Source organism: Sapajus apella, unplaced genomic scaffold, assembly GCF_009761245.1.
Source record: "Sapajus apella isolate SASKATOON/1434 unplaced genomic scaffold, GSC_monkey_1.0 scaffold83, whole genome shotgun sequence".
Classification (NCBI taxonomy): Eukaryota; Metazoa; Chordata; class Mammalia; order Primates; family Cebidae; genus Sapajus; species Sapajus apella.
Window position 1 is genome coordinate 4,317,645 of NW_022437023.1, and position 22,950 is coordinate 4,340,594.

At 44.5% G+C, this 22,950-nt stretch overlaps 1 protein-coding gene across 3 annotated transcripts in view; it reads left to right on the plus strand.

Moving 5' to 3' along the window:
• CUNH6orf89 (chromosome unknown C6orf89 homolog) overlaps positions 1-20,111 on the plus strand; it is a 39,450-nt gene extending 19,339 nt beyond the window's left edge. For 2 of the 3 annotated variants that reach the window (XM_032253589.1, XM_032253590.1), the window contains 5 exons: positions 9,648-9,799; positions 9,923-10,062; positions 11,787-11,916; positions 14,840-14,963; positions 18,818-20,021. In XM_032253589.1, coding sequence (XP_032109480.1) covers positions 9,648-9,799; positions 9,923-10,062; positions 11,787-11,916; positions 14,840-14,963; positions 18,818-18,912 — 641 coding nt within the window. In that variant the 3' untranslated portion in view covers positions 18,913-20,021. Of the gene's footprint in view, positions 1-9,647; positions 9,800-9,922; positions 10,063-11,786; positions 11,917-14,839; positions 14,964-18,817 lie in introns of all 3 variants that reach the window. The other variant, XM_032253588.1, reaches the window with a different exon arrangement.
• The last annotated feature ends 2,839 nt before the right edge of the window (positions 20,112-22,950 follow it).

A 22,950-nucleotide genomic window follows, 5' to 3' on the forward strand; every position in this document is an offset into this window, starting at 1 on the left:
GTGTGTGTGTGTGTGTGTGTGTGTGTGTGTGTGTGTGTGTGTGTGTGGTGTGTGTATAAAGAAATTTACTTTTTGAGAAAGGCAGATATTATTTTGGGATTTTTTTTGGTGACGTTTATCTTATTTGGCCATGTAGAAGAATATATATATTAATATCACAACTGAATTATAAAATTTATTGATGTTCCAGAACCTTTAGAATATATCATAACTTTAGGAAAAATGCTTTCAAAAAATGTGTTTAAGCTTTATAATCATAGTGTCATTCTTTAAGACCTAATCAGTCATAAAAACCATCCCTTGGATTGGGTCTCCATTGAAAGCTATTTTTGTACACTCAGGAAGTCACAGAAAGGTTTCCAAAATTGTATCAAAATCAGAGGAAGGGAGCATTGTGGGATAAGAACTTAACCTAATGAGTTTTTGTTTTTTTAAAAGTCAACAGCTCATATATTTCATTTTAAAATTCCAGATATAACTTCCTTGTATTTACTGGGAAGATTGCTTTTGAAATGTTATCAACAGAGCTAAAAAAAAAAAAAAAAAAAAAATATGCAGTCTGAAACTTCTATCAAGACCTCAGACTGTTTGGAGGAAGCAGCAGGAGAAACTTGTCACGTTAGGCCAGTCTGTGCCCCTTCCTCAGACACACCAGTCTCCTTTCCTGACTGTCCTCCCCCACAGCCTCCCTAATAGCAACTCGTGATGAGTCTTCCTGACCTGGTTGATGGCATTGTCTTCTCCCCCAGTCTATAAAGTAAATCTCCGTCCGCGATTGAATTGAGAAATGGGGCATCGTCAATGAACAGTGATTGCTCCTTCTCTAAATCATAGTTTAAACATTCCAGAAATATTAGTGTCTCATCAACTAGCCAGATTATTTGGACCACTTTGGATTAATATTTTGCCTTGTAGATGGAAAGAAAGTGAGTCCTTGGAGCTCGGGTGTAGAGAGCGAGAGGGAGCATTGGAAGGGTGTGGCTTTTGCTCTTAAGTATTGTGGAATCTATTAAAGTGCTGTTTTTACTTGTAAATATGGATGTGGAAGCACCATATTTTCCTATGTATGATAATTCTGGGAAGCTGTAGACATGTGAAACAAACAGCATTTTGCATAAGGTTTGGAAGAAAAGTTAAAAATGCATAATTAATGAAGGGTAAACAGAAACACATGAGGGAGAATTAAGTGCAACTTAATCTGGGCCTGTAAAAGGGCAGGAAAAGTAAAAATATATCATTTTTAATATTCTGGTATCAAAAAACAACTACCTTCAAGTTAGGATTACTTAGCAGTACATTTAAAGTAACTGCAAGAGGAGAATGGTGTGGCAGATTCCCCAAAGGAAACTCCATATGGCTTCCTGCAGTGCTGGCCTGCCTGACAGTCCTGGGGTCATCTGGTGCTCCTTGCAGTGGCACCTCAGAAATGAGGAAGGGCAGCTGCAGCCTTGGTGATATACTCGAGGCACCACTGCCAGTGGCCAGAAGTTTCCCCCAACCCCACCCAAGGAACAAAAAGGTGACAGATTCCAACCTTATATAGGAAATCCTGCCCCTAAATCCTCTCAATCAGGAGAATGAAGTGACTTTGCAGCAAGTCGTGGAAACATCCCACTCTGCAGCAAAAATTAAGTAAATAAACCAACATTTGTTTATTACGTACCAGATGCCAGACCCTGTTCAAGAGGCTTTCCATATATTGGCTCTTTTAATCTTGACAACATTCCTATAAGGTAGCTTTAGGTTTCATGCCCATTTTACAGATGAGAACACTGAGGCACAGTATGGTTAGATCACTTGCCCAAGGTCCCAAGGCTAGTCATGGAGCCATGATCTGAACCCAGGCAGCCAGTCTTCAGATTCTGAGCCCTTCACCTCTGATGTGAGTAGTCTGTAGCCATGCAGTAGACCTGAAGAGTCTTTAAGTCTGATGTTGGAGTTCTGCACTCTCTCAGATCATCAGTTACTTTCTCTTAACCCCTAGTCTCTGAAGAGACAATGTTCTTCCTGGCTGTTCCAAAAATAACGGGTCTTCCAAGCTACTGATCCTTTAGAATTTTCCTGACCCGGTCTTGTCCTAGGCATTCAGCCCAGCCTCATCCTCCTGGTCTGCACCCTTATGGATAATGTTTGACTTACTTAATCCTTCCTCTTACTGGCCCAGAGTTTTCTCTTGACATTCTCATTCTTAGTTTTTTTCTTCCCTCCTGGCCTCATATCTTTATAGTCACTTTACTCCTGCCAACCATCCTCTTGGTTTTTACCATTTCCATGGAATCATTGAGTCTTAAGAGCTAAAAAGGAATTTTAGAGTTAATCTAGTACATACCCCATTAAGAGGTAACTGAGGCCAGGAGAGGTAAAGGAGCTTGCTTACCCAGCTAAAAGTGGCAAAATCACACTTGAACTCTAGTTTCTTAACTCCCTCTAGCATTTGGTCCAAGATACCACACTTACTGCCTGCTATCTCTGCCCTCAGTCAAGCCAGGGGCCAGCATGTTTGGCCAATTATTTTGTTTAGTCTGGTCATTTTCTGGCCAATTTAAAAATAGCACATTCATTTCCACTGAGGAAGCCTGAGATAGTTCTCACATACAGTGAGAAGGTGCACAGTTGGAACTTTATGCATCCAGCAACCTTCAAAGGAAGGATGAAGTACATCTAGCAACATCAAGGAGTTTTGTAAATCACAGATCATTTATTAGCTTTGAACTAAGAACGTGGTAAGACTTAAGAGAGTCCAGACCTGTGCTCTAAGATGAAATGCTTAGACCTCAAGGAAAGCCTTACTCTTTTATTTGCAAAATAAGCTTAGCTTCTGTGATAGTAACGGCTCTGTCAAGCACTTACTGTATACCAGGTACTGTGCCATGTACTTTATATTCATTGCTCAGTCTTCACAGCAGTCACATGAGGTAGATACTATTTTTATGGCCATTTCAAAGATGAGGAAACTAATGTACAAGGGGATTGACTGCCTTATCTAAAGTCTCACGTTTATTTGTTTTTAATTTTTTCTTCTGTGTTTTTGATAATAAATTTTCATATTTAGAGACAAATTTTTGTACAAGTGAGAACTTACAAAAATAGACCCTTTCTCTGGTTTGGAGTGGTTCAAATGCCATGCTTCCTGGAGGCAAGGCTATTGGCGAAATGATTTCTTTCCATCTGTACGGTGTGTGAAAAGGCTCTGGGCATGCTGCCACACATGCAGGGGACCTAGCAGAAGCCTCCTTCACGGTCATGGCTTCACCCCTGCCTCATGCCCAGGGTACTAGAAGAGGTGCCATGCAGAAACACGCTTCTGGAGAACAGCCTGATTAAATATTGAGCACACACCTGTGAAAGTCGTGGGACCTTTGTCCTGAGCTTTGCAGGTTTTTCTTGGGTACATTTATAATGTAAGAAATCTTGAGGTTATATTTATTTCATCTTTATTTTGAGGTTTCTGTGAATCCATATTGCTCATTTGATTTTTTTCTCCCCATAGACTTAATTCTATTGTTAAAGCTTCCGAAAAATCAGCCTTCCTGCTTTCCTCCCTCCTTCTCTTCCTCCTTCCCTCCCTTCCTTCCTCCCCCCAACTTCATTCACTCATTCAGTGAATGTTTATTGAGATCCCACTATGTATGCCAGGCACTGTTCTCAGCAAAGCAGTGAACAAAACAGACAGAACCCCTGCTCTTGTACAGCTAGTATTGGCTTTGTGCCTTCCTTTCTTCACTATCCTTTTTATCCAGAGGGAGTTTTTATCCTGGAAAGAAATCCTTTTTTTTTTTTTTGCCAGATAAATAATCTATGTAACAGAACTCTCCCCACTCAGAATTCCAGGGTGTTATGGGTTGTCCACAGTGAACCGCCTATTATTCTTGTAAATAACTCTCAGGTACCAGGAAGCTCCCTGATGGGTCAGACGTTGGCCCGTCCATTTTTCTGCCCACTGCCCAACTTGTAAAGAAGGGTGGGTAGTTGTGGTCTCTGCACTTTGACTTCAATAATGTGTTCTGTCTGAGAGACTGTTTTTGGCATCTCCAACAGTGAAATGATTCCAAATCATGGTGACAACTGAAATACAAGTCATAACCTCTATTGAACTTTTATATGTGGGATTTCTCTGTCATACCTTTTAAAAAATTATTTAAAATATCTGGCATAAGGGATATATTAGGGAGTAAAGAAACTTGAGAAATTAAAAGGTAGGAAGTTGCTATGTAATTTCCACTGCCTTTTCTGTCTGGTGCTTCAGGAAGAGTGGTTAGAAATAGGAGGGCTAGAAAGAAGTGCGATGCAGCATATTAGGTAGTCAGAGAAGAGCCGTGAATTAGGGTGGCGTGGGTGGGGCTGGCTGTTGTGCTGTTGGCTGTTTCCCAGGATGGAATTGTGTTCACTCTGTGGCATGATGGCTCCAGCCATTTGTATAGAGAACACGTCAGACAAAACCTTTTCAGATGGAAGGAGGCCACCCTGGAGTCTGGCCACATCTCTTTCTGTTGTCAGGGACTCTGTGGGGTAGGGAAGAGGAGCCTGCACCCTACCCGCCACCTCCAGTTCACTGCCTGCTCGTTCCTCTGTCTAAGCGAATTCTTTATCCACCTTGGTGATCGCAGGGCAACAGGGAAACCAAAAGTAGTTCTTTCTTTTAAAGTTTAGGCTTCCTTAATGCAGATGGATGGCATAGGCTACCCCATCCCAGTGAACCTTTTTCCTCATCACTTCCCTTCCTTCTTTGCGGGCCACCAGGTGGGAGGATCACCTGAGCCCAGGGAGGTCAAGGCAGCAGTGAGCTGTGATTGTTCCATTGCACTTCAGCCTGGGTGATGGAGTGACAGCCTGTCTCAAAAAAATTTGTTTTAATCAAATAGAAGCTTATATGCTAGAGATGCTGATTCTTTGTCTCTTATATGCAAATATTGGTCAAATCTGCCCATTTTTTCTTTATAGCCTCTAGGAAGCCTTCCTTGCCCCGAAGATTATAAAAATACTCATTTCTCAGTCTTCACAACAGTCTCTTAGGGTCGATACTGTTTTTATGTCCATTTCAAAGATGAGAAAACTGATGTCCAAAGGGATTGACCAATTAATCTAAAGTCTCACATTTACAGACAAATTTTTATACAAGTGAGAACTCATGAAAATACATGAACTCTCTATGGTTTGGAATAGTTCACAGGAACTATTCCAAGCTGTTTTTGTTTGTTCCTTGTTTTTTTGTTGTTGTTGTTTGCTTGTTTGTTTTGAGACAGGATCTCACTGTCTTCCCAGGCTAGCCTTGAACTCCTGGGTTCAAGAGATCACCCTGCCTCAGCCTCCTGAGTAGCTGGGACTAAAGTGCCACCACACCCAGCTCCTCTAGTTATTTTAAAAATTTTGTATTATCGGTCGGGCGCGGTGGCTCACACCTGTAATCCCAGCACTTTGGGAGGCCGAGGCAGGTGGATCACGAGGTCAAGAGATCAAACCATCCTGGTCAACAAGGTGAAACCCCATCTCTACTAAAAATGCAAAAGTTCGCTGGGCATGGTGGCGTGCGCCTGTCCTCCCAGCTACTAGGGAGGCTGAGGCAGGAGAATTGCTTGAACCCAGGAGGCGGAGGTTGCAGTGAGCCAAGATCGTACCATTGCACTCCAGCCTGGGTAACAAGAGCGAAACTCCATCTAAAAAAAAAAAAAAAAAAAATTGTGTTATCTATTTGTATGTCTAATTAATGTGGAATCTAATTCAGTATAAGTTGAAAGGATCTAACTTTATTTTCTTCCATAGGGATGGTCACTTGTCCCAATTTGATTTATTGAATCTACCCTTTTCTCACTGAATTAAAATCTATGTTTACACTTTATCAGCCAGGCACAGGTGGCTCATGCCTGCAATCCCAGCACTTTGGGCAGCCAAGGCGAGTGGACTGCTTGAGCTCAGGAGTTCAAGACCAGCCTGGGTGACATGGGGAAACCCTGTCTCTACAAAAAAAAAAATACAAAAATTAGCTGGGATGGTGGCATACACTGGTAGTCCCAGCTACTTGGGAGGCTGAGGTGGGAGGATGGCTTGAGCCTGCGAAGTTGAGGCTGCAGTGAGCCAAGATTGTGCCACTGTACTCCAGCCTGGGTGACAGAATGGAACCCTGTCTCAAAAAAAAAAATATATATATATATATATATGTTTTCTGTAGTGTTGGGGTCTTCCTTTGTTGTTCAGGCTGATCTCAAACTCCTGGGCTCAAGCGATCCCACCTCGGCCTCCCAAAGTGTTGGGATTACAGGCGTCAGTCACCACCCCTGACTGTTTATCTTTCCTCTTAAATTTATTGCTAGTTATTATGAATGAGATCATTTTCCATTACAGTTTTTAACTGATTGTGGTCAGTAGAGTAAGAAAGCTATTGATTTTTATGTATCTGAAAATATGTATCTTGTATTCTGTCGCCTGATTAAATTCTCTTTTTAGTACTAACATTTTTTTTTTTTACTTGTATTCTTAGACCTTCAGGGAACCGACCACCTCCAAGTTTCTCTTTTAGTTTGCTCTTCCTACTTTCTTTTTCTTTCTTGATTTCCATTTACTGGGTTTTCTTCTTCTATCTGCTTTTTAAAGGCATCTTCACCTGGAAATCCCAAGAATTTCTAAAGCTCATAATAAAATTAAAATTAAATAAGTTAGGCCAGGCTGGGCAAGGTGACTCACGCCTGTAATCCCAGCACTTTAGGAGGCTGAGGAGGACAGAACACCTGAGGTCAGACGTGTGAGACCGGCCTGGCCAACATGGTGAAACCCCATCTCCACAAAAATTATAAACATTAGCCAGGCATGGTGGCAGGCGCCTGTAATCCCAAGCTACTCAGGAGGCTGAGGCACTCCAGCCTGGGTGATAGGGAGACTCCATCTCAAAAAATAAAAAAATAAGTTATAGTAAATATAATTCTCCTAGCTCTTAGGGTCAGAGCTCCTCGCTGCTAGCCCATGCAGCACCTTCATACAAATTCGAGGAAGGTGCCCCTTTCTCGTGGTGCTTCACTCTCATCTCCTGGGAAGATTGTCATAATTAACTGATTCTGTTGGAATATGACACATACTACAGAAAAGCTTCATAATAAATCTGCAGATGACGTTCCCTAGATGAGCACTAATGACATGGGCAATAGCAGAGATCTGAGGTTTATTATGACGCTGACCCAGAGGACAGTGTGGTGCAAACATTCACAGTAGTGCTCCTTGGGGCTGTCAGTTTCATCATCACTGCTTCTAGAATCCCACCCCTTTTTCCATTCCTACTGCCTCAATCATATCACAGTGCAACCCCCTTTTCCCTAAAAAAGGGCAAAACCAAAATATAAACAGGTCTTCCTTTTCCCAGCATCTCTCTTCTAGGGCACCCTAAATCACAACCCAGAATAATCTTTCTAGAACATCAAGAAACCCCTGCTCAGAAGTCTCCAACAGTTCCTGTGTTTGTTCTGAGTAGAGTCAGACATGCTTCAAGCACTGGAAGCCCTCGCCACATCTTCCTTTGCAGCCTCTGTTTCCTTACCCAGCCCCCACTGCACGCCACGCATCTCCACTGCACGCCCAGCATCTCCTGTGTTCTTCCTGCCACACTCTGGCACTTCGGGAACTTCCTATCACCTCTAACTTTGTTTGTTCATCCATAGAATGAGAATAGCGGTTCTTCCTCAGTAACTACATGGTGAAAATTAAATGCTGTAACATAGAAAAGTGACCAGCACAGGGCAAGCACTCAGTGCATTAGCTTTCTTTCCCCTTCCCCTTCCATCACAAGTACTTTGGAAACTGAAATGCTATATAACTGTAACATGTTGTTATGATTATGCCTCATGGTATGTCCATTACCCAGAGTTTTTGCATATTGGCAAGAATTTATCATATTTGACCCTGAATAAGAAACATTTGAAACTATTGGAGAAGAAAAAATTGCCACTTCGCAACCTCAGTGTGCCACTGAAACAGGTGGTACTTTTGAGTTTCAGCTGCCCCCCAGAGCACTGTGGGAGGAGAGGCACCCTTCCAGGGGTGGGGTATAGCAGTAATCCTCTGGCTGATAACCTTTCTGCAGACTGAGACTGGCTGAGATAGTTAGGTGGCAGTTGCCTCCAGGAAACACAGATACTGTCTGCAAGAGTTGGAGGATGCTCAGGAGACAGGCCAAGAACAAACACGGTCCTGCCCTGACGAGGATTTCCTATGCCCCACTACTACTGCCTCGCAGAAAACAAGGATAAAGTGCTTACTGACAACCACAGAAAATGTTTTGTGGTTAAGAGTCAGTTTCCAAGTATGTTTATTGGTTTAAAAAAATTGACTTCGTTTCAGCCACATTTGGTTGTCTGTTATCATTTGTTCTAGGCTGTCTCCTGATTTGCTTTCCACTGGGTTTTAATCAGAACCATATTCTGAAACATTCTGGATTCAAAGCAGAGTTTAAAACAAACATATCTCTCAGAGAACACAGATGAAATTCAAAGTGGAACAGAAAGTAAACAAGAAATAATGGAATAACGTTATAAACAGGATGGCAACAGAGGAAACTGGGGAAAGGCTGTGCAGAGAGGAGAGTCCCTCAAAGAAGGAACCAAACCAGACAGGCTTGTCAGGGAGCCACTGTCATTCACATCAGGGTCTGGGTTGGGGGTCTTCCATTTCTGACCAGCATGTAGAGGTGGAAACTATGGCTGGCAGCCTCACCCACTCCTGAGTTGTGATAGAGGGTCATCTTGTAGACAGATGCAATTCCCTTTATTCCAAAGATCACTCCAGAAAAGCCCTGTCTACCCTCTCCATCTCTTCCCTCTTCTGTGCCCTTTTTCTTTCTCTTTCTTCCCAGAGTTCTGGCTCCCATGTGTACTGTGAACCAAGGGTCTAGGCACACATCTAGCACATGTGAGAAGTGCATTAGGGCACAGCAGTGATGGTGGGGTCACCTTTCTATCATACCAGCCCCCCTGTGCTGGAGACATTTCGGCCATATGGGTCATGAGTTAGAAAATGTTGGGAGAACTACATGTTTAGCTCCACATTGCTGAATGTTTTTCCCAGCTGTTATACTTTATTTGTTGATTTGATTTAGGAAATGCATGTACATGTTAAAAGACATTTTCCACAAAGTATAAAAAGGTATATAGAGAAGAGTACCCCTCCTTCCTGCCCCTGTCGTCTGCTCCCTCCTCAGAGACTGCTTATTATATTTACGTTTTCAGCGGTCTCCAGTGCTTACCATTGTTTGTTTTTAAAAATTATTATGGGCTGGATGCGGTGGCTTGCGCCTGTAATCTCAGCACTTTGGGAGGCCAAGGTGGGCAGATCACTTGAGCCCAGGAATTCAACACCAGCCTGGGCAACATGGCGAGACCCCATCTCAACTAAAAATATAAAAATGAGCCAGGTTTGGTGGCATGCACCTGTAGTTCCAGCTACTCAGAAGGCTGTGGCAGAATTCCTTGAACCCAGGAGGCAAGGGTTATAGTGAGCTGGACGGTGCCACTGCACTCCAGCCTGGGTGACAGAGTGAGACTCTGTCTCAAAATAAATAAATAAATAAAAATTACAATGATGTCTTTCTTGTTTCATTGCTGGAGCTACTTAAGGTACCAGCTGTACTCTTTCAATATCTGCTTTCTCCATGTCCCTTCCTCTCTCAGACGTTGACGCCTTGTGGACAAAGGACTGTGAGCAGAATGAGTCAGAGCTCATTCCTGCCAACTGTACTGGCTGTGCCCAGGAACCTCTGAAGGTGATGCTCCTGGAAGACGCCCCAAAGAAATTTGAGAAGCTTCATCCACTGGTGATCAAGGTGAGCAAGAAGCCTGAGTCTCCCACTGATTGACTGCTCGCTTAAAGGCTAGGTCAAGCGCTGGAAATTTCTGATAAGTAACTCTGTGTTGTTTTGTATTGCTTTGTTTCCTGCTTTGTCAAGACGGGACAGCCCTTGTCATCTGAGGAGATTCAGCATTTTTTGTGCCAGTACCCCGAGGTGACAGAAGGCTTTACTGAAGGGTTTTTCACCAAGTGGTGGCGCTGCTTCCCTGAACGGTGGTTCCCATTTCCTTATCCATGGTGAGTGTGAAAAGGGCCAAGTGCCGTGGCTCACGCCTGTAATCCCAGCACTTCGGGAGGCCAAGGCAGGCAGATCACTTGAGCCTAGGAGTTGGAGACCAGCCTGGCCAACATGGCACAACACCAACTCTACTAAAAATACAAAAATTAGCCAGGTGTGGTGGCACATGCCTGTAATCCTAGCTACTTGGGAGGCTGAGGCATGAGAATCACTTGAACCTGGGAGACGGAGGTTACCATGAGCCGAGATTGTGCCATTGCACTCCAGCTTGGGTGACAGAGTAAGACTCTGTCTCAGAAAAAGTGGGGGCACTTAGCTTGAGAGTAGGAAAGGGGCAGACCAGTAATACTCACAAAGCAGTAATAGCTATCACTGAGCCGCTACCACGGGCCCAGCACACTACAGGTCCAATGCTGGGATCCCACCAATAAACCAATGATGAGACATAAAAGGGATGGATGAAGAGGTGTCGGAAGGAGGGGCACCACCAGGGTGGGGACAGCAAGTTTGTCTAATAGAGTCATAATGCATTTCTAATGTATGTGTTTGGCATTTTATGTAGAATGGGACCTCAGGTAGGGGGCTGACGAGAGAGTACAAACAATAGAAGGAGAACTGCATTTTTCGGCACTTGTTTGTGCCAGGCAGTGTGCCTTGCTGCTTAGTGTCTGTGGCTCGCTGGAGACACTCATAATAACTCTGGAAAGTGGGAATGATTGTTGCCATTTTTCAGATCAGACAAGTGGGAATTAGTAGCCAGGCATCACTCATGCCTATAATCCCAACACTTTGGGAGTCTGAGGTGGGTGGATCACTTGGGCCCAGGAGTTCAAGACCAGCCAGGGCAACATAGGGAGACTCTGTCTCTACAAAAAATATCCAGACTACTTGGGAGGCTGAGGTGGGAGGATGGCTTGAGCCTGGGAGGTTGAGGCTGCAGTAAGCCATGATCATACCACTACACTCTAGTCTGGGTGACAAAGCGAGATCCTGTCTCAAAAAAAAAAAAAAAAGAAAAAGGGAAAAGAAAAGTAGGAAACAGAGAGGTTAAGTAACTTGCCTAAGGTTACCCAGCGAGGATCAAAACCCAGGTTTGTCCTACTGTTCCTTCCTGTGTCCTACAGAAGCCATGGTTCATTCCTTGTGGTTAAAGTTGCTGTCTAGTAAGAAAAGAAAACCATTTACCATCTTGGAACTGTTCCAAAGGAATTAAAATGGCTTTTCCAGGCATTTTGTTAATTTCTTGATGCTTCTATCTTTCTTTAAATGTGCCATTTATTTGCGTGCTAGAGTGCCCAGCTGAATAAACTGAACAGGCTTTCCCCTGCATCTCCCTCTGCCTTGGAAGAAGGGTCATGTTTTTTGTCCCCTCCTCCTTCTCTCTTCTTTCCTTCCCCCACCTGGCCTGCTTTTACTTCAATCTCTTCACCAAAATAGAATGAATAGATTGTTTCTTTCCTTCCTCTATATGTTGTTTTAGCTGCAATTTAGCAACACTCCGCCCACATGTTCAAATCATGGCTGTAGAGTTTATGCCTCTGTGTGTACAGTTATAGTTCATTGACTCTGCAACTATTCTTCAGGGACCTGCTACTTAAGATACTGTACTCATATTTTTCCCACTTTCCCCACCGCCCACAGTTTCCGCACCCTGACTTGGCCCTCTCTTAGTCATGTGCTGGCTTGACCAGTTTCCTTTTTTTTCTGTTTCAAACTGCTACAGGAGAAGACCTCTGAACAGATCGCAAATATTACATGAGCTTTTTCCTGTTTTCACTCATCTGCCATTTCCTAAAGATGCCTCTTTAAACAAGTGCTTCTTTCTTCACCCGGAACCTGTTGTGGGGAGTAAGGTAGGAAATTTTGAGAGGACTTGGATCTAGAATTTTCCTTATTTGGGAGCTGGACTGATGTCATAATCAAGGCCTTCCCTGCATATTGGCTTAGAGGGTGAATTGAGGGGACACCCACAATTCTTCCCTCCTGCTGCTAGCCAGGAAACTTGGAGAGGCCCACCGTGTCATGAAGGTGGGTTTCCAGAAAGTCTAGTTACCTTGCAAATCTACCTCCTGCCCTTAACACCTGAGGCAAGCTACTTTTCTATATTAAAGGAAGTGAAATCTTAAAATTTGAAGGACTTGAGTGTGCACCTAGCCTGACTTTCCTACCTTAAATTGGGAAGTAGGCAAGCAGCCATGAATGGTGGTCACTCACGTCTGTAATCCAGCACTTTGGTAGGCTGTGGCCAGAGGATTGCTTGAGCCTAGGAGCTTCAGACCAGCCTGGGCAATATAGCAAGACCCTATCTCCATTTTTTTAAAAAAAGAAAAAGGTAAGAAGGAATAGCATGTAGATGAATAGACTAAGTTCTTCATTTTGTGGATAAGGAAACAGCCCCAGAGACATTAAGTGAGTTGCCCAAGGACACACCCTTTACCCTCTCACCCCCAGGGCGGTTTTCACCAGAATTAAACGATTAAGAGATTTCTGGTAGAGAACTTGAAAGGCAAAAAGCATGGGAGCCTGGGAAGGATTTGATAGGCAGGCAATGCAGCTGGGGTAGAAAAGCCCACTCTGCCCCTGTCATTTCCCACCTCAGTCTGGAGCCAAGTGCTCAGAGTCAAATTTACCTCTCTGGGGCCAGTGGCCTGGGAGAAGCTGTTCTGCATTTGTGTCTGTTTACTTTTCTCTGAATTGCTCCTTTTGTTGAGTCTCATTACCAAGGAAGGTTTTTGAGCCTGGATTGGTTTGGGAGAATTAAAAGCATGCATTTTCCTTTGTAAAAAAAAAATTTCCCAAACCTTGGCCCCCTACCAACTCTGGACTGTGGTGTCCACCTCCTGATACTATTACTTGGCTCCAAATTTGCTGAATTGTGTTAAAGGAATGTAAAAGCCCTATAAAAACAATCATTTTGTCTAGAAGTAAGAAGCTCTGCCAGCCAGCTCTGGGGTGGAGATGCTGGACTCTTGCCTCAGATTTTAAAGAAGTTTATCCTGCTGTCGCCGGCTAGAATTTCAGGCCCTTGTATGACTTCATCTTCGTAAATATAATTCTGGGCGAGGGCTTTTATCTTTCTCTTGGTTTTACCACTTGAATACCAAAGTTAATTTCTCCAGCCTGCGCAACACCAAGGAGCTCAGCCAAAGGAGTAAATACAGAGTTATTCAGATGCTTATCAAAGTCATCCTGTGGTTCTCCAGGATGTTTTGGAAAGGGCAGTGGCCAAATAGGCAAAACTCCTGAGAGCCCAGTTTCTTAGAGAATCTGTTTCCCCACCCTGGCCCAAGCTCTCCTTTCTCCCCAGCCTTGTTACTCCACCCTGTTGTCCACATCCCTGGGCCCTGGGCCCTGGTAAAGTCACGTGTCTGTGGGCCCAGTGTTCAAAGGCAGCCTTGGGACGTAAGTGAGGACCTGACTGTTAGGTGGCACTGGGGGAGAAGGCGAGGGCCTCCAAGGCCCACTTCACCACTCCACGGTGGGGCCTAGGGCTGACCTGTGCCACCCTGTTGTCTGTTTCTTGCCATCCTGGGAATGGAGGAACATGACCCTGCCCACTTCAGGCCTGTGTGAAGAAGGGATCCAGCCACTTGTTTTGGTCTTCTGACATTGTTTTCAAGACTGTAGATGTTAAGGCTTCTGCCAATATTAGTACCAGTCAACTGCGGGCCAGCCAAAGACACCAGGCTTGTCCCTATCACCACATTAGCAGGTCAAATGGCTCTAGTGTTACCATGGAAACATCATGGGCAGGGCCTGTGGCAGCAGCAGAGAGACCAGGGTTGGGAACAGAGGAAGATGGGGCCAAAGCTCAAGACTCTGGAGGCCCTGAGTGGTGAAGAGAAAACCAAGATGTGGCCTAGGGAGTCGGACTTCTGGCTCCCACTTTATATGGGCATATAAAGGGTTTCTCTGAAGGGTAGGAGATAGGAGGAGGAGATGGGAGAGGAGGGCCCGGGGGTTTCTGTCATCATCAAGGTAAGGAGAAATGTCCTAGCAAGACCCACCTCTCCTGTTATCCCTATTCCCTGCCCTGGTCCAGCCCCATCCCCAGAGTTCACAACTCCTTCCCTGGCACATAGCAGGTTGCACTTAATTCCTGTTGCTGACAGTAGCACGCCCTCAGAAGTGCAGTAGTTACCTGTGCAGGCGCATATGCTGGTTGTCTCCTTAGTTTTCACAGGCAGAGGCCAGTCCTAGTGTCATTAGTTTTTAATGGGTAAACTTTAACTTGCTGCTGTGCACCTCTTATCAGAGCCCTGGTAGTAAGAAATAATATTCCATGGAAGAGTGCCCAAAGGATATGCCGATTATCTATTTATCTAAAAAGTTTTCAGAATCTCAGAACGTTGTATACTTCAACCACCATGTGTTGGTTTCTGCTAGAACTACCTTTGTTAAATTGCAATTCAGTGTCTTCCTTTGGCTTACTTTGAAGCTATGGCCAAAAATAGTTGCAAATTATAAAGCGCATGCAGGCTCTACTCTGGGCTCCTGTTGAGGGTGTTGCCCACTAAATCACACAGTGCCTCTTTAGGAGAACCCATAGAAAAGATTTTACTCTGGTCTTAGTACCAAGAGATGCCATTCTTAGGAAAAAGTAGGTTGTTTTGTCTTTTGGACATAATTGCAAATATTGTTATTGGTTCTATTTCCTCTTTGCTTAGGCTAGGAAACTCAGAGCCATATGTGAAAGCATTTTTATTTATCAAACCCTCTGCTTTTATTTTGTTTTCTTTGCCTTCCTTTTCCTTTCCGCCTTGTTCTTTCCTCCAGATGCATAAGATGCATGACCTGTTTACCATTGGCAGTGGTGAGGCCATGTTGCAGCTCATCCCTCCCTTCCAGTGCCGGAGACATTGTCAGTCTGTGGCCATGCCGATAGAGCCGGGAGATATCGGTATGTAGGGCCTCAGGAGGGCAGGGTCAGCCATGGATCTTTTCAGTTTTTAACTCAAAAGCTATTTTAAGAATCACATACTGTCTTCACAAAAGTTCTATTTAGTAGAATCAAAAATAACTTTCTCCTATTAACAGGCTCAACATTTATGCTTAGAAATGGAACAACTTAATGAGAAAACATAGCAGAAAGAAATGTCTTGTACCTATAACATACAGAACACATGTGTCTATTGATCATAGAAACTTCAAATTAGGAAGGACTATGGAAAATATTTAGACCGGTTCCTTGTTTTATAGATGAAAAGGTTGAGACCCAGAGAGGAGAGGTGACCACCCCAAGGCTGCACCATCAGTCGAGCAGAGCATCAAGTCCTTAAGTGTCTGCTTGAGCACAGTCAAGCCAGGAGAGGACAATCCAGGAATCTGTACCCATTTTGCAAATAAAGCAATACCAAGCAGTATATAAGGGCAGTGGTCACACGAAGAAATGTTACCTTCTTGGCCACAACCACGTCACAGCCTTACATTGATGACTCACCCTTCACTCTGGCTCAGTGTTTTCCCAAATGTGACTTGTCCTGTGCCTTATATCCTCAAAATCTGCTCCAAAGAAACAGGTTGGAATCAGCTGCTGTCAGTAGTAATCAATTTGACAGCAGAGTTTTCTTGGAGGAAGCTAATAAATCTGCAAGTTTCACTATTGACTTCGTTTTTCCTGCCTCTCGAAGCCTAGGCAAGACCTGGAATCTCTGGCAGAGCCCAGACTGGTTTTCCAATTGAATTCTTTTAATTTTACCCACTTAGAAGACCCCCAAATTCCCGGAAACCTCACACCTCATAGGAGGGTAGGAACTGGACTGCAAGTTATGCCAAGTTTTAAATTGTGTAACTTTTATTCAATTTAGAAATGAGAAATAAAAATAATGTACAAATCAAGCATTAACTAATAATGGAGCACAGCTGGCCTGGCTCTTGGGAAACTTCCTACAAAAAGGAGGATTCTTGTGTGGAAATTGTTTGAAATCTTTTTCCTGTAATGGAGTGGCTCTTAGCACAAGAGACGACTATTGCAAAAATCTCTGTGGCATATTTAGGTTTGGAGTGTGTGGTTGTGCTTGAAGAAGTTCCTGTCTTAGATTTTACAAATGCCTAACAGTTTAGACAACTACAGAAACACCTTAGTTATCTGAATTCCAGATTTCCGGCTCCCACAAGCAACCAGAATACCAATTACAGAATTAGGGAAAAAGAAAAAAATGTCTGGCAGTGATCAAGGAAGTTTTGAGCATCAAACGCTGGTGCAGATAGTCCAGATTAGCCTGACATCCAGAGCATGCTACCTGCTGTGCTGTGCCTGGCTGGTTTGTTGACCAGAAAGAGAGATCTCTCCCTGTAGTTGACAGTGTCTATAAAAGGCCAGTCACATGACAGAACACAGAGAGGGATGGGGACTGAAGATAAGAAGAAGAGAGCAAGTCTGGGAAAACAAAGGGGGCATGGAGGGTTGGGGAAGCCACCTAGTACCTGAAGCAGTGTCAGAAATCGACGTGATGGCTGTGGCTGCCACAGTTAACAATGAGGACAGGAAAGCAGACCCTGACCAAGAAGAATCATTCAGTGTTGTAGGACAGATGGCAGCTCCACTACCTTAAGGACCCTTAAGAATGGCACCACAGCTGGGTGCAGTGGCTCACACCTATAATCCCCGCACTTTGGGAGGCCGAGGCGGGTGGATCACGAGGTCAAGAAATCGAGACCATCCTGGTCAACATAGTGAAACCCTGTCTCTACTAAACATACAAAAAATTAGCTGGGCATGGTGGTGCATGCCTGTAATCCCAGCTACTCAGGAGGCTGAGGCAGGAGAATTGCTTGAACCCAGGAGGCAGAGGTTGTGGTGCGCTGAGATCGTGCCATTGCACTCCAGCCTGGGTAACAAGAGCGAAACTCCATCTCAAAAACAAAAGAAAACAAGAAGAATGGCACCACGACATGCAAGTTCTATGATTTTTGACAAAATGTACATTGTCCTGTGGAGATGGAGGGGAGAGGGGTTCCAGATCAACAGAAAACCTTCGGGGGTCAGGTACAACATCTGCAGCCACTATACAGGACATTCGTTTCCCATCATGACCCTTCTGGAGTCACCAAGTAAAAGTTGAATTCTACTCAGTACTCTTCATTAAAAGATTAGCAGGGCCCAGAGTACTCTAGAATAAATTTCCCATCAAGAGATTTTTGGTTTTAAAATTTTATTATGGTAAAAACACTTTAACATGAGATCTACTCTCTCAACAAATTTTTAAGTGTACAAGACAGTATTGTTAGGGACCAAGCAGGGTAGCTCACACCTATAATCCAGCATTTTGGAAGGCCAAGGCAGGAGGATTGCTCAAGACCGGTCTGGGCAAGATAGTGAGACCTTGCATCTACCAAAAATTACAAAATTAGCCAGGCATGGTGGCATGCGCCTGTTGTCCCAGTTGCTCAGGAGGCTGAGTTGGGAGGATCTCTCAAGCCCAGGAATTTGAGGCTGCAGTGAGCTATGATGGCACCAGTGCACTCCAGCCTGGGCAATGAAGCGAGACCCTGTCTCTGAAAACAATGAATTAAAAGAAATGTTTAAAGTATTGTAAACTAGGCCGGGTGCGGCGGATCACGAGGTCAGGAGATCAAGACTATCTTGGCCAACATGGCGAAACCCCGTCTCTACTAAAATATAAGAAATTACCCAGGTACAGTTGTGTGCGCCTGCAGCCTAGCTACTTGGGAGGCTGAGGCAGGGGAATCACTTGAACCTGGAAGGTGGAAGTTGCAGTGAGCCAAGATCGCGCCATTGCACTCCAGCCTGGTGACAGAGCAAGACTCCGTCTCAAAAAAAAAAAAAAAAAAGTATTGTAAACTCTAGGCTCAATGATGTTCAGCATCATTGGGGATTATTGAAGGGTTAAAGTTTTTAGGTTTACCTTCATAGCCCACTCAAACAATAGTTCCTAAACGATTCGTCACATTACTCATGACCCCACAGGTGGGATCAGAAGCCCCTTGAAAAGACCCTTGGCAAATAGGGCTCTTGAGTCAGTCGACTTTGGGAAATGCCTGTCTTGTTGATGCCTAGTGTATTATTACTGTATCAAAGATGTTGAAAAGCCCTGGAGAAACCTAGTGTTTCTCAGACTTACTTGGCCATGGAACCTGTTTTCTTTGGAATATTTCACAGGACTGCTGTTTGCAGAACCCAATTTGGGCAGTGCTGGTTTAGGTTTAGGTTAATCTGGATGTTCTGTAATGAAACTGTATTATAGGTAAACACCGGAAAATTGGCTAGTAGGTCTTGTGCCCCCTCAGAATCTATTCTGTCTTCTTGCTGTAAAAGCTGAGATTTGATGCTCAACACCAGCCTCATCTAGAGCAGCCTGCCTTTGTAAGCCTGCTCAATTTGATTCACAGTTCCCTGGGTAAGGGGTGGTGATAAAGCATCTAAAGAGGACTGATAATAACTAGGAACATTTATGCTAGGAAGTACCAGAAGATTTTCAGAGCATGACTTGTCTTTAATCCAGGCGTGGTGGCCCACGTCCATAATCCCAGCACTCTGGGAGGATGAGGCAGGAGGATCACTTGAGCCCAGGAGTTTAAGACCAGCCTGGGCAATATAGTGAGATGCCCATTTCTAAAACAACAACAACAACAACAACAAAAAACCAGAAACTAAATTGAATGGAAAAAGATTTGTGTTTGACTCTGTGGTGTACCCTGAGGGCCGGCTCTGGCAGACCCGCCTTGCTCGCGCCCACAGGTGTGCCCACCCACTGACATTTACATGCTTTCCTCTTGCTATTTCCCTTCAAGGGTATGCCGGCGCCGACCACTGGAAAGTCTACATTATAGCCAGAGGGGTCCAGCCTTTGGTCATCTGCGATGGAACCACTGTCTCAGAATTGTAAGAAACAGAACTGTGCACAGGAACAGCTTCCAGAGCTCAAAACAAGGTTGAAAGGGGGAAAATAAAAACAAAAACAATGAAACTGCTTTCTAGGGCTTGGTTACTTAGTTACCTGCCCTTTGCATGCATGTGTGAGCCGGCTGTGAGCTGCCAGGCAGGGGCCGGGGCCTAGCCCTCCTGACTCTTCCCACAGATGGCTCAGCAAAGATTGAGCCTGGCCACTTGGCTAGGACTCTGCCGGCACCCATCTGAGACTGATCGCTTCCTTGCCTTTGGGCACTACAACCTTGATGATGCCTCTCAGGCAGGAAACAGGGCTGGTGCCTTCCTTCACCTGCATGGCCAGCTTCCTTCCCTGGCAGCAGAGAGGGTAGCCAGCAGGTTCTGACGTCAGAACCATCCTTTACCAGTGGGCCTGCTTGTCCCCATCTTCCTGGCCACATCACCCTGTACTTTTTGGAAAGCCATGGCTGATTAAAGATTTTAGTTTCCCAAGCAAAATGGAATCTAGAACCAGTGGGAAAAGGTCAGATAACTTTGAATTACATCCAGGAAGTGCACTTCTTTCCCATTGTCCATGGCTCTTGGAGTCTCTATGATGCCAGGCTGGAGTCTGATTATTATAATAATTAGAAATGGTAACTCCCAAGGTAATGCTTTCTTCCATTTCATCAGGTTCTGATACCCCCATCGCACTCCCTCCCCGTCTCCCTTGCCTATCTGGATGGTTTCTTGGAAGCTCGGCTCTAGCCCCTCCTGCCTTGGTGGGCCAGGGTCCACCACTGCTGAGGCAGCACTGCTCTTGTCAGCTGTGTTGCCTTTACCAGATGTCTTCAGAGGGGTATGAGTTAGAGTAGCTGGCCTGGGGAGAGGGTGCCTCCCTTAGTTTGATCTTTAGGGTCTGAGTATCTGCAGAAAAGATGTTTTACAGATGCGTCAAAGCCGATGTTGTAATGTGGTTGAGGGAGGAAATCTAGACCCAAAATATTTGTCAGCTGGGCGTGCAACTGACTATGTGATCTCTGTCTTAGAATGATTTCTCTCTTTGTGCTGGGAAACAAGGTGAGGTATTTTTCTTCTTTGTAATAATATAAAGCTATGTGTTTCTGATTGGATGGTTCACTCTGTGCATTGTTTTCTCGCAAGTGCTTTTGGTGTGTACAATCAAATGGTGTAAATAAGGATGTTCTTTTCCTCTTCCTTTTTTCTCTCTATATTATTCCTTTATTGACACCACTAGATACCTGGCCACTGGTCATGCCATTGCCAAGATGAAGAAAACACAAACTACACTTTGGCCTCTGGTTCTCAATTGCAGAAATCAAATGGATACAGTAGGTGTCTGCATCAGAATTATGGATCAGAGGCAGACAGTGATGAGTGAAGATGGTTGTGAGGCCCTCATTCCTGGAGGAGCCCACACCTCTTTCCTCAGGCACTCTTTCTCTGTGTGTGTCATGAACAGCAGTGGGGATCTTACCATAAAGCACTTGAATAGCCCGTTTTGTCTGTGGGCTTGCAAAGGACAAGCAGAGTTCACAGAGCTCAGGGTGGAAACATCAGAGCCTCCTCCACAGGATTCAGTGAAACTAGGGTGAGCTGTACCTGAGGGAATTTTTTCTTAATCAGCCCCTTGTGTGGATGAATACAGGAAAAACAAAACTTTTGTACATACAAAAGTCATGCTGCTAAGCAGTTATGATTTAAGAGGTTTGAAGTCAGAGGGATCATCTAGAGGCCGGCTTTGTGCAAGCATTTACAGCCTTCTGCAGCGGCACGTGGGGAAGGGCTGTATGTAAACAAGTGCTTTAGAGGCCCCTGAGAGTTTTTAAAAATTAGACCCCTTAACAAAAGAGTTTCTTAGTAACAAAGCAACTATTGTGATGATTGAGATCTCTGTTTTGTTTCTGTGAGTTACTCTGTGTTCCTTTTCCCATTTAACTCCTGCCCTTTTAAAATACCCACTTCAGATCAAAACTTTGGAAACTAAGAAACCTTTGCATGTGATGGTATTCTGAGGCTTCCCCTGGGAAAGTCCCCTAAACTCCATTTTTTTTTTTTTTTTTTTTTTTAGTTCAACAGAAATGATTGTAGCAGAAGATAAGTAGAGACTTTTATGCATATACTACTCATTTTACTGAAAATCTATTCAGTTCAGACTTGAACGTAAATTTGTATTAGGGGAGACTTCTCCAAAGAGGGTTTTCTAGATACACAGAAGTAGTTCAACTTCTTCTCAAGTTAATTTTGGTAAGCAGAATCTACTACTGGCCAGAGCGACGGGAGTGGCTAGGGGTTGCCAGCCAGTCCCTTTCTAATGGCCAAGGCCCTGTGCATCGTGTCACAGGATTCCCCTGCCATCTAGCTGGAAGCAGCAAAAGTCCCTCTGCATGACCCAGTGTGGGAAAGAGAGTTGTCAGGATGAGAAAGCGGGGTTGCTGGGTGATGATAGGACCACCTGACCAATTCCCCACCTCCACCACCACAGTAAGAGCAAAACCGCAGGGCTCTAAAGAGGGGGTGGTTTATAAGATTGTTGAGCATTTACTAGGAGGTGACATGGCGGTGACCTCTGCATGTGAGCTCGGTTCACTTTCTTGTAGCCTCCCGCCATAGAGATGCGTATGCCCAGAAGTCAGCTCTCTGAGGAGACAGGCTAGTTTGGCCCCAGTTTGAAGCATTTCTATCCAAATGTCCTGAGCTCTCCAGCAGTCAAGTAGTGAATGGGTACCATACTTATTATGGTTGATGAAAAGAGGCAGAGATTATCCTCAATTTTTTGGGTGGGGGAAGAGAGGGAGTAAAATAATAGTGGTTCAAGCTGGACACGGTGGCTCACACCTGTAATCCCAGCACTTTGGGAGGCTAAGGCAGGCAGATCACTTGAGGTCAGGAGTTCAAGACCTGCCTGGCCAACAGGGGGAAACCCCATGTCCACTAAAATTACAAAAATTAGCCAGTTGTGGTGGTGGGCGTCTGTAATCCCGGCTACTCTGGAAGCTGAGGCAGGAAAATTGCTTGAACCTGGGAGGCAGAGATTGCAGCGAGCCGAAATTGTGCCACTGTACTCTAGCCTGGGTGACAGAGCAAAACTCTGTCTCAAAAAAAAAGAAGAGCAGTGGTGCCATATATGGTGGCTCAAGCCTATAATCCCAACACTCGGGGAGGCTAAGGCAGGCAGATTGCTTGAGCCCAGGAGTTCAAGACCAGCCTGGGTAACATATAGCAAAACCCCATCGCTACAAAAATTTTAAAAATTAGCTAGAACCACACAGGGTATGATTGCGCACTCCTGTGTGGTTCTAGGTACTCGGGAGGCTGAGGTGGGAGGATCGCTTGAATCTGAGAGGTGGAAACTGTAGTGAGCCCTGATTGCACCAGTGTACTCCAGCCTGGGTGACAGAATGAGAACCTGTTTCAAAAAATATATATAATAACAATAGCGGTTTATGAAAACAGAAATTCACTATTCAACGAAATACAAAACAGTCTTATGAAATGGGCAGATGTGGGGGGGGGCTCATTTTCTGAGAGAAAGGACTAATATTTGTCTGATGCATTCCAGTTTACAAAGTGCCTGATATACATGATCTCCTTTAATCCTCACTCAATCCTGTAAAGTAGGTGTTAGATTCCCATTTTACAAGTAAGTAAGTGGAGGCTTACAGCGGTGAACCGCTGGCAGGTAGGTAGCTGGTTCCATAGCACATCATTTTCCTGATGCATCACAGCATCGTGCCCAAGGAGACAGCGGTGGATGTTGTTGACTCAGATGTGCCCTCGTTGGGGTGGGAGAAGCTGGGGATGGGGATCAGTGAGCCAGGAACTCTGCAGGCTTTGTTTTTAAAACTCTGTTGGACAGAAGTGGAGGAGGAAAGAATCTAACCATATGACTTTTATAAAAATGCTTTCACGTCTCCCCTCCCCATTTGAAAACTCTTTTTAAGAGTGAATGTAGCTGGACACAACTGTGTCCAGCCATTTTCCTGTCTCCACATTCTTCCAGATGTGTGACAGAGGAGGGACTCTGCCCAATTCC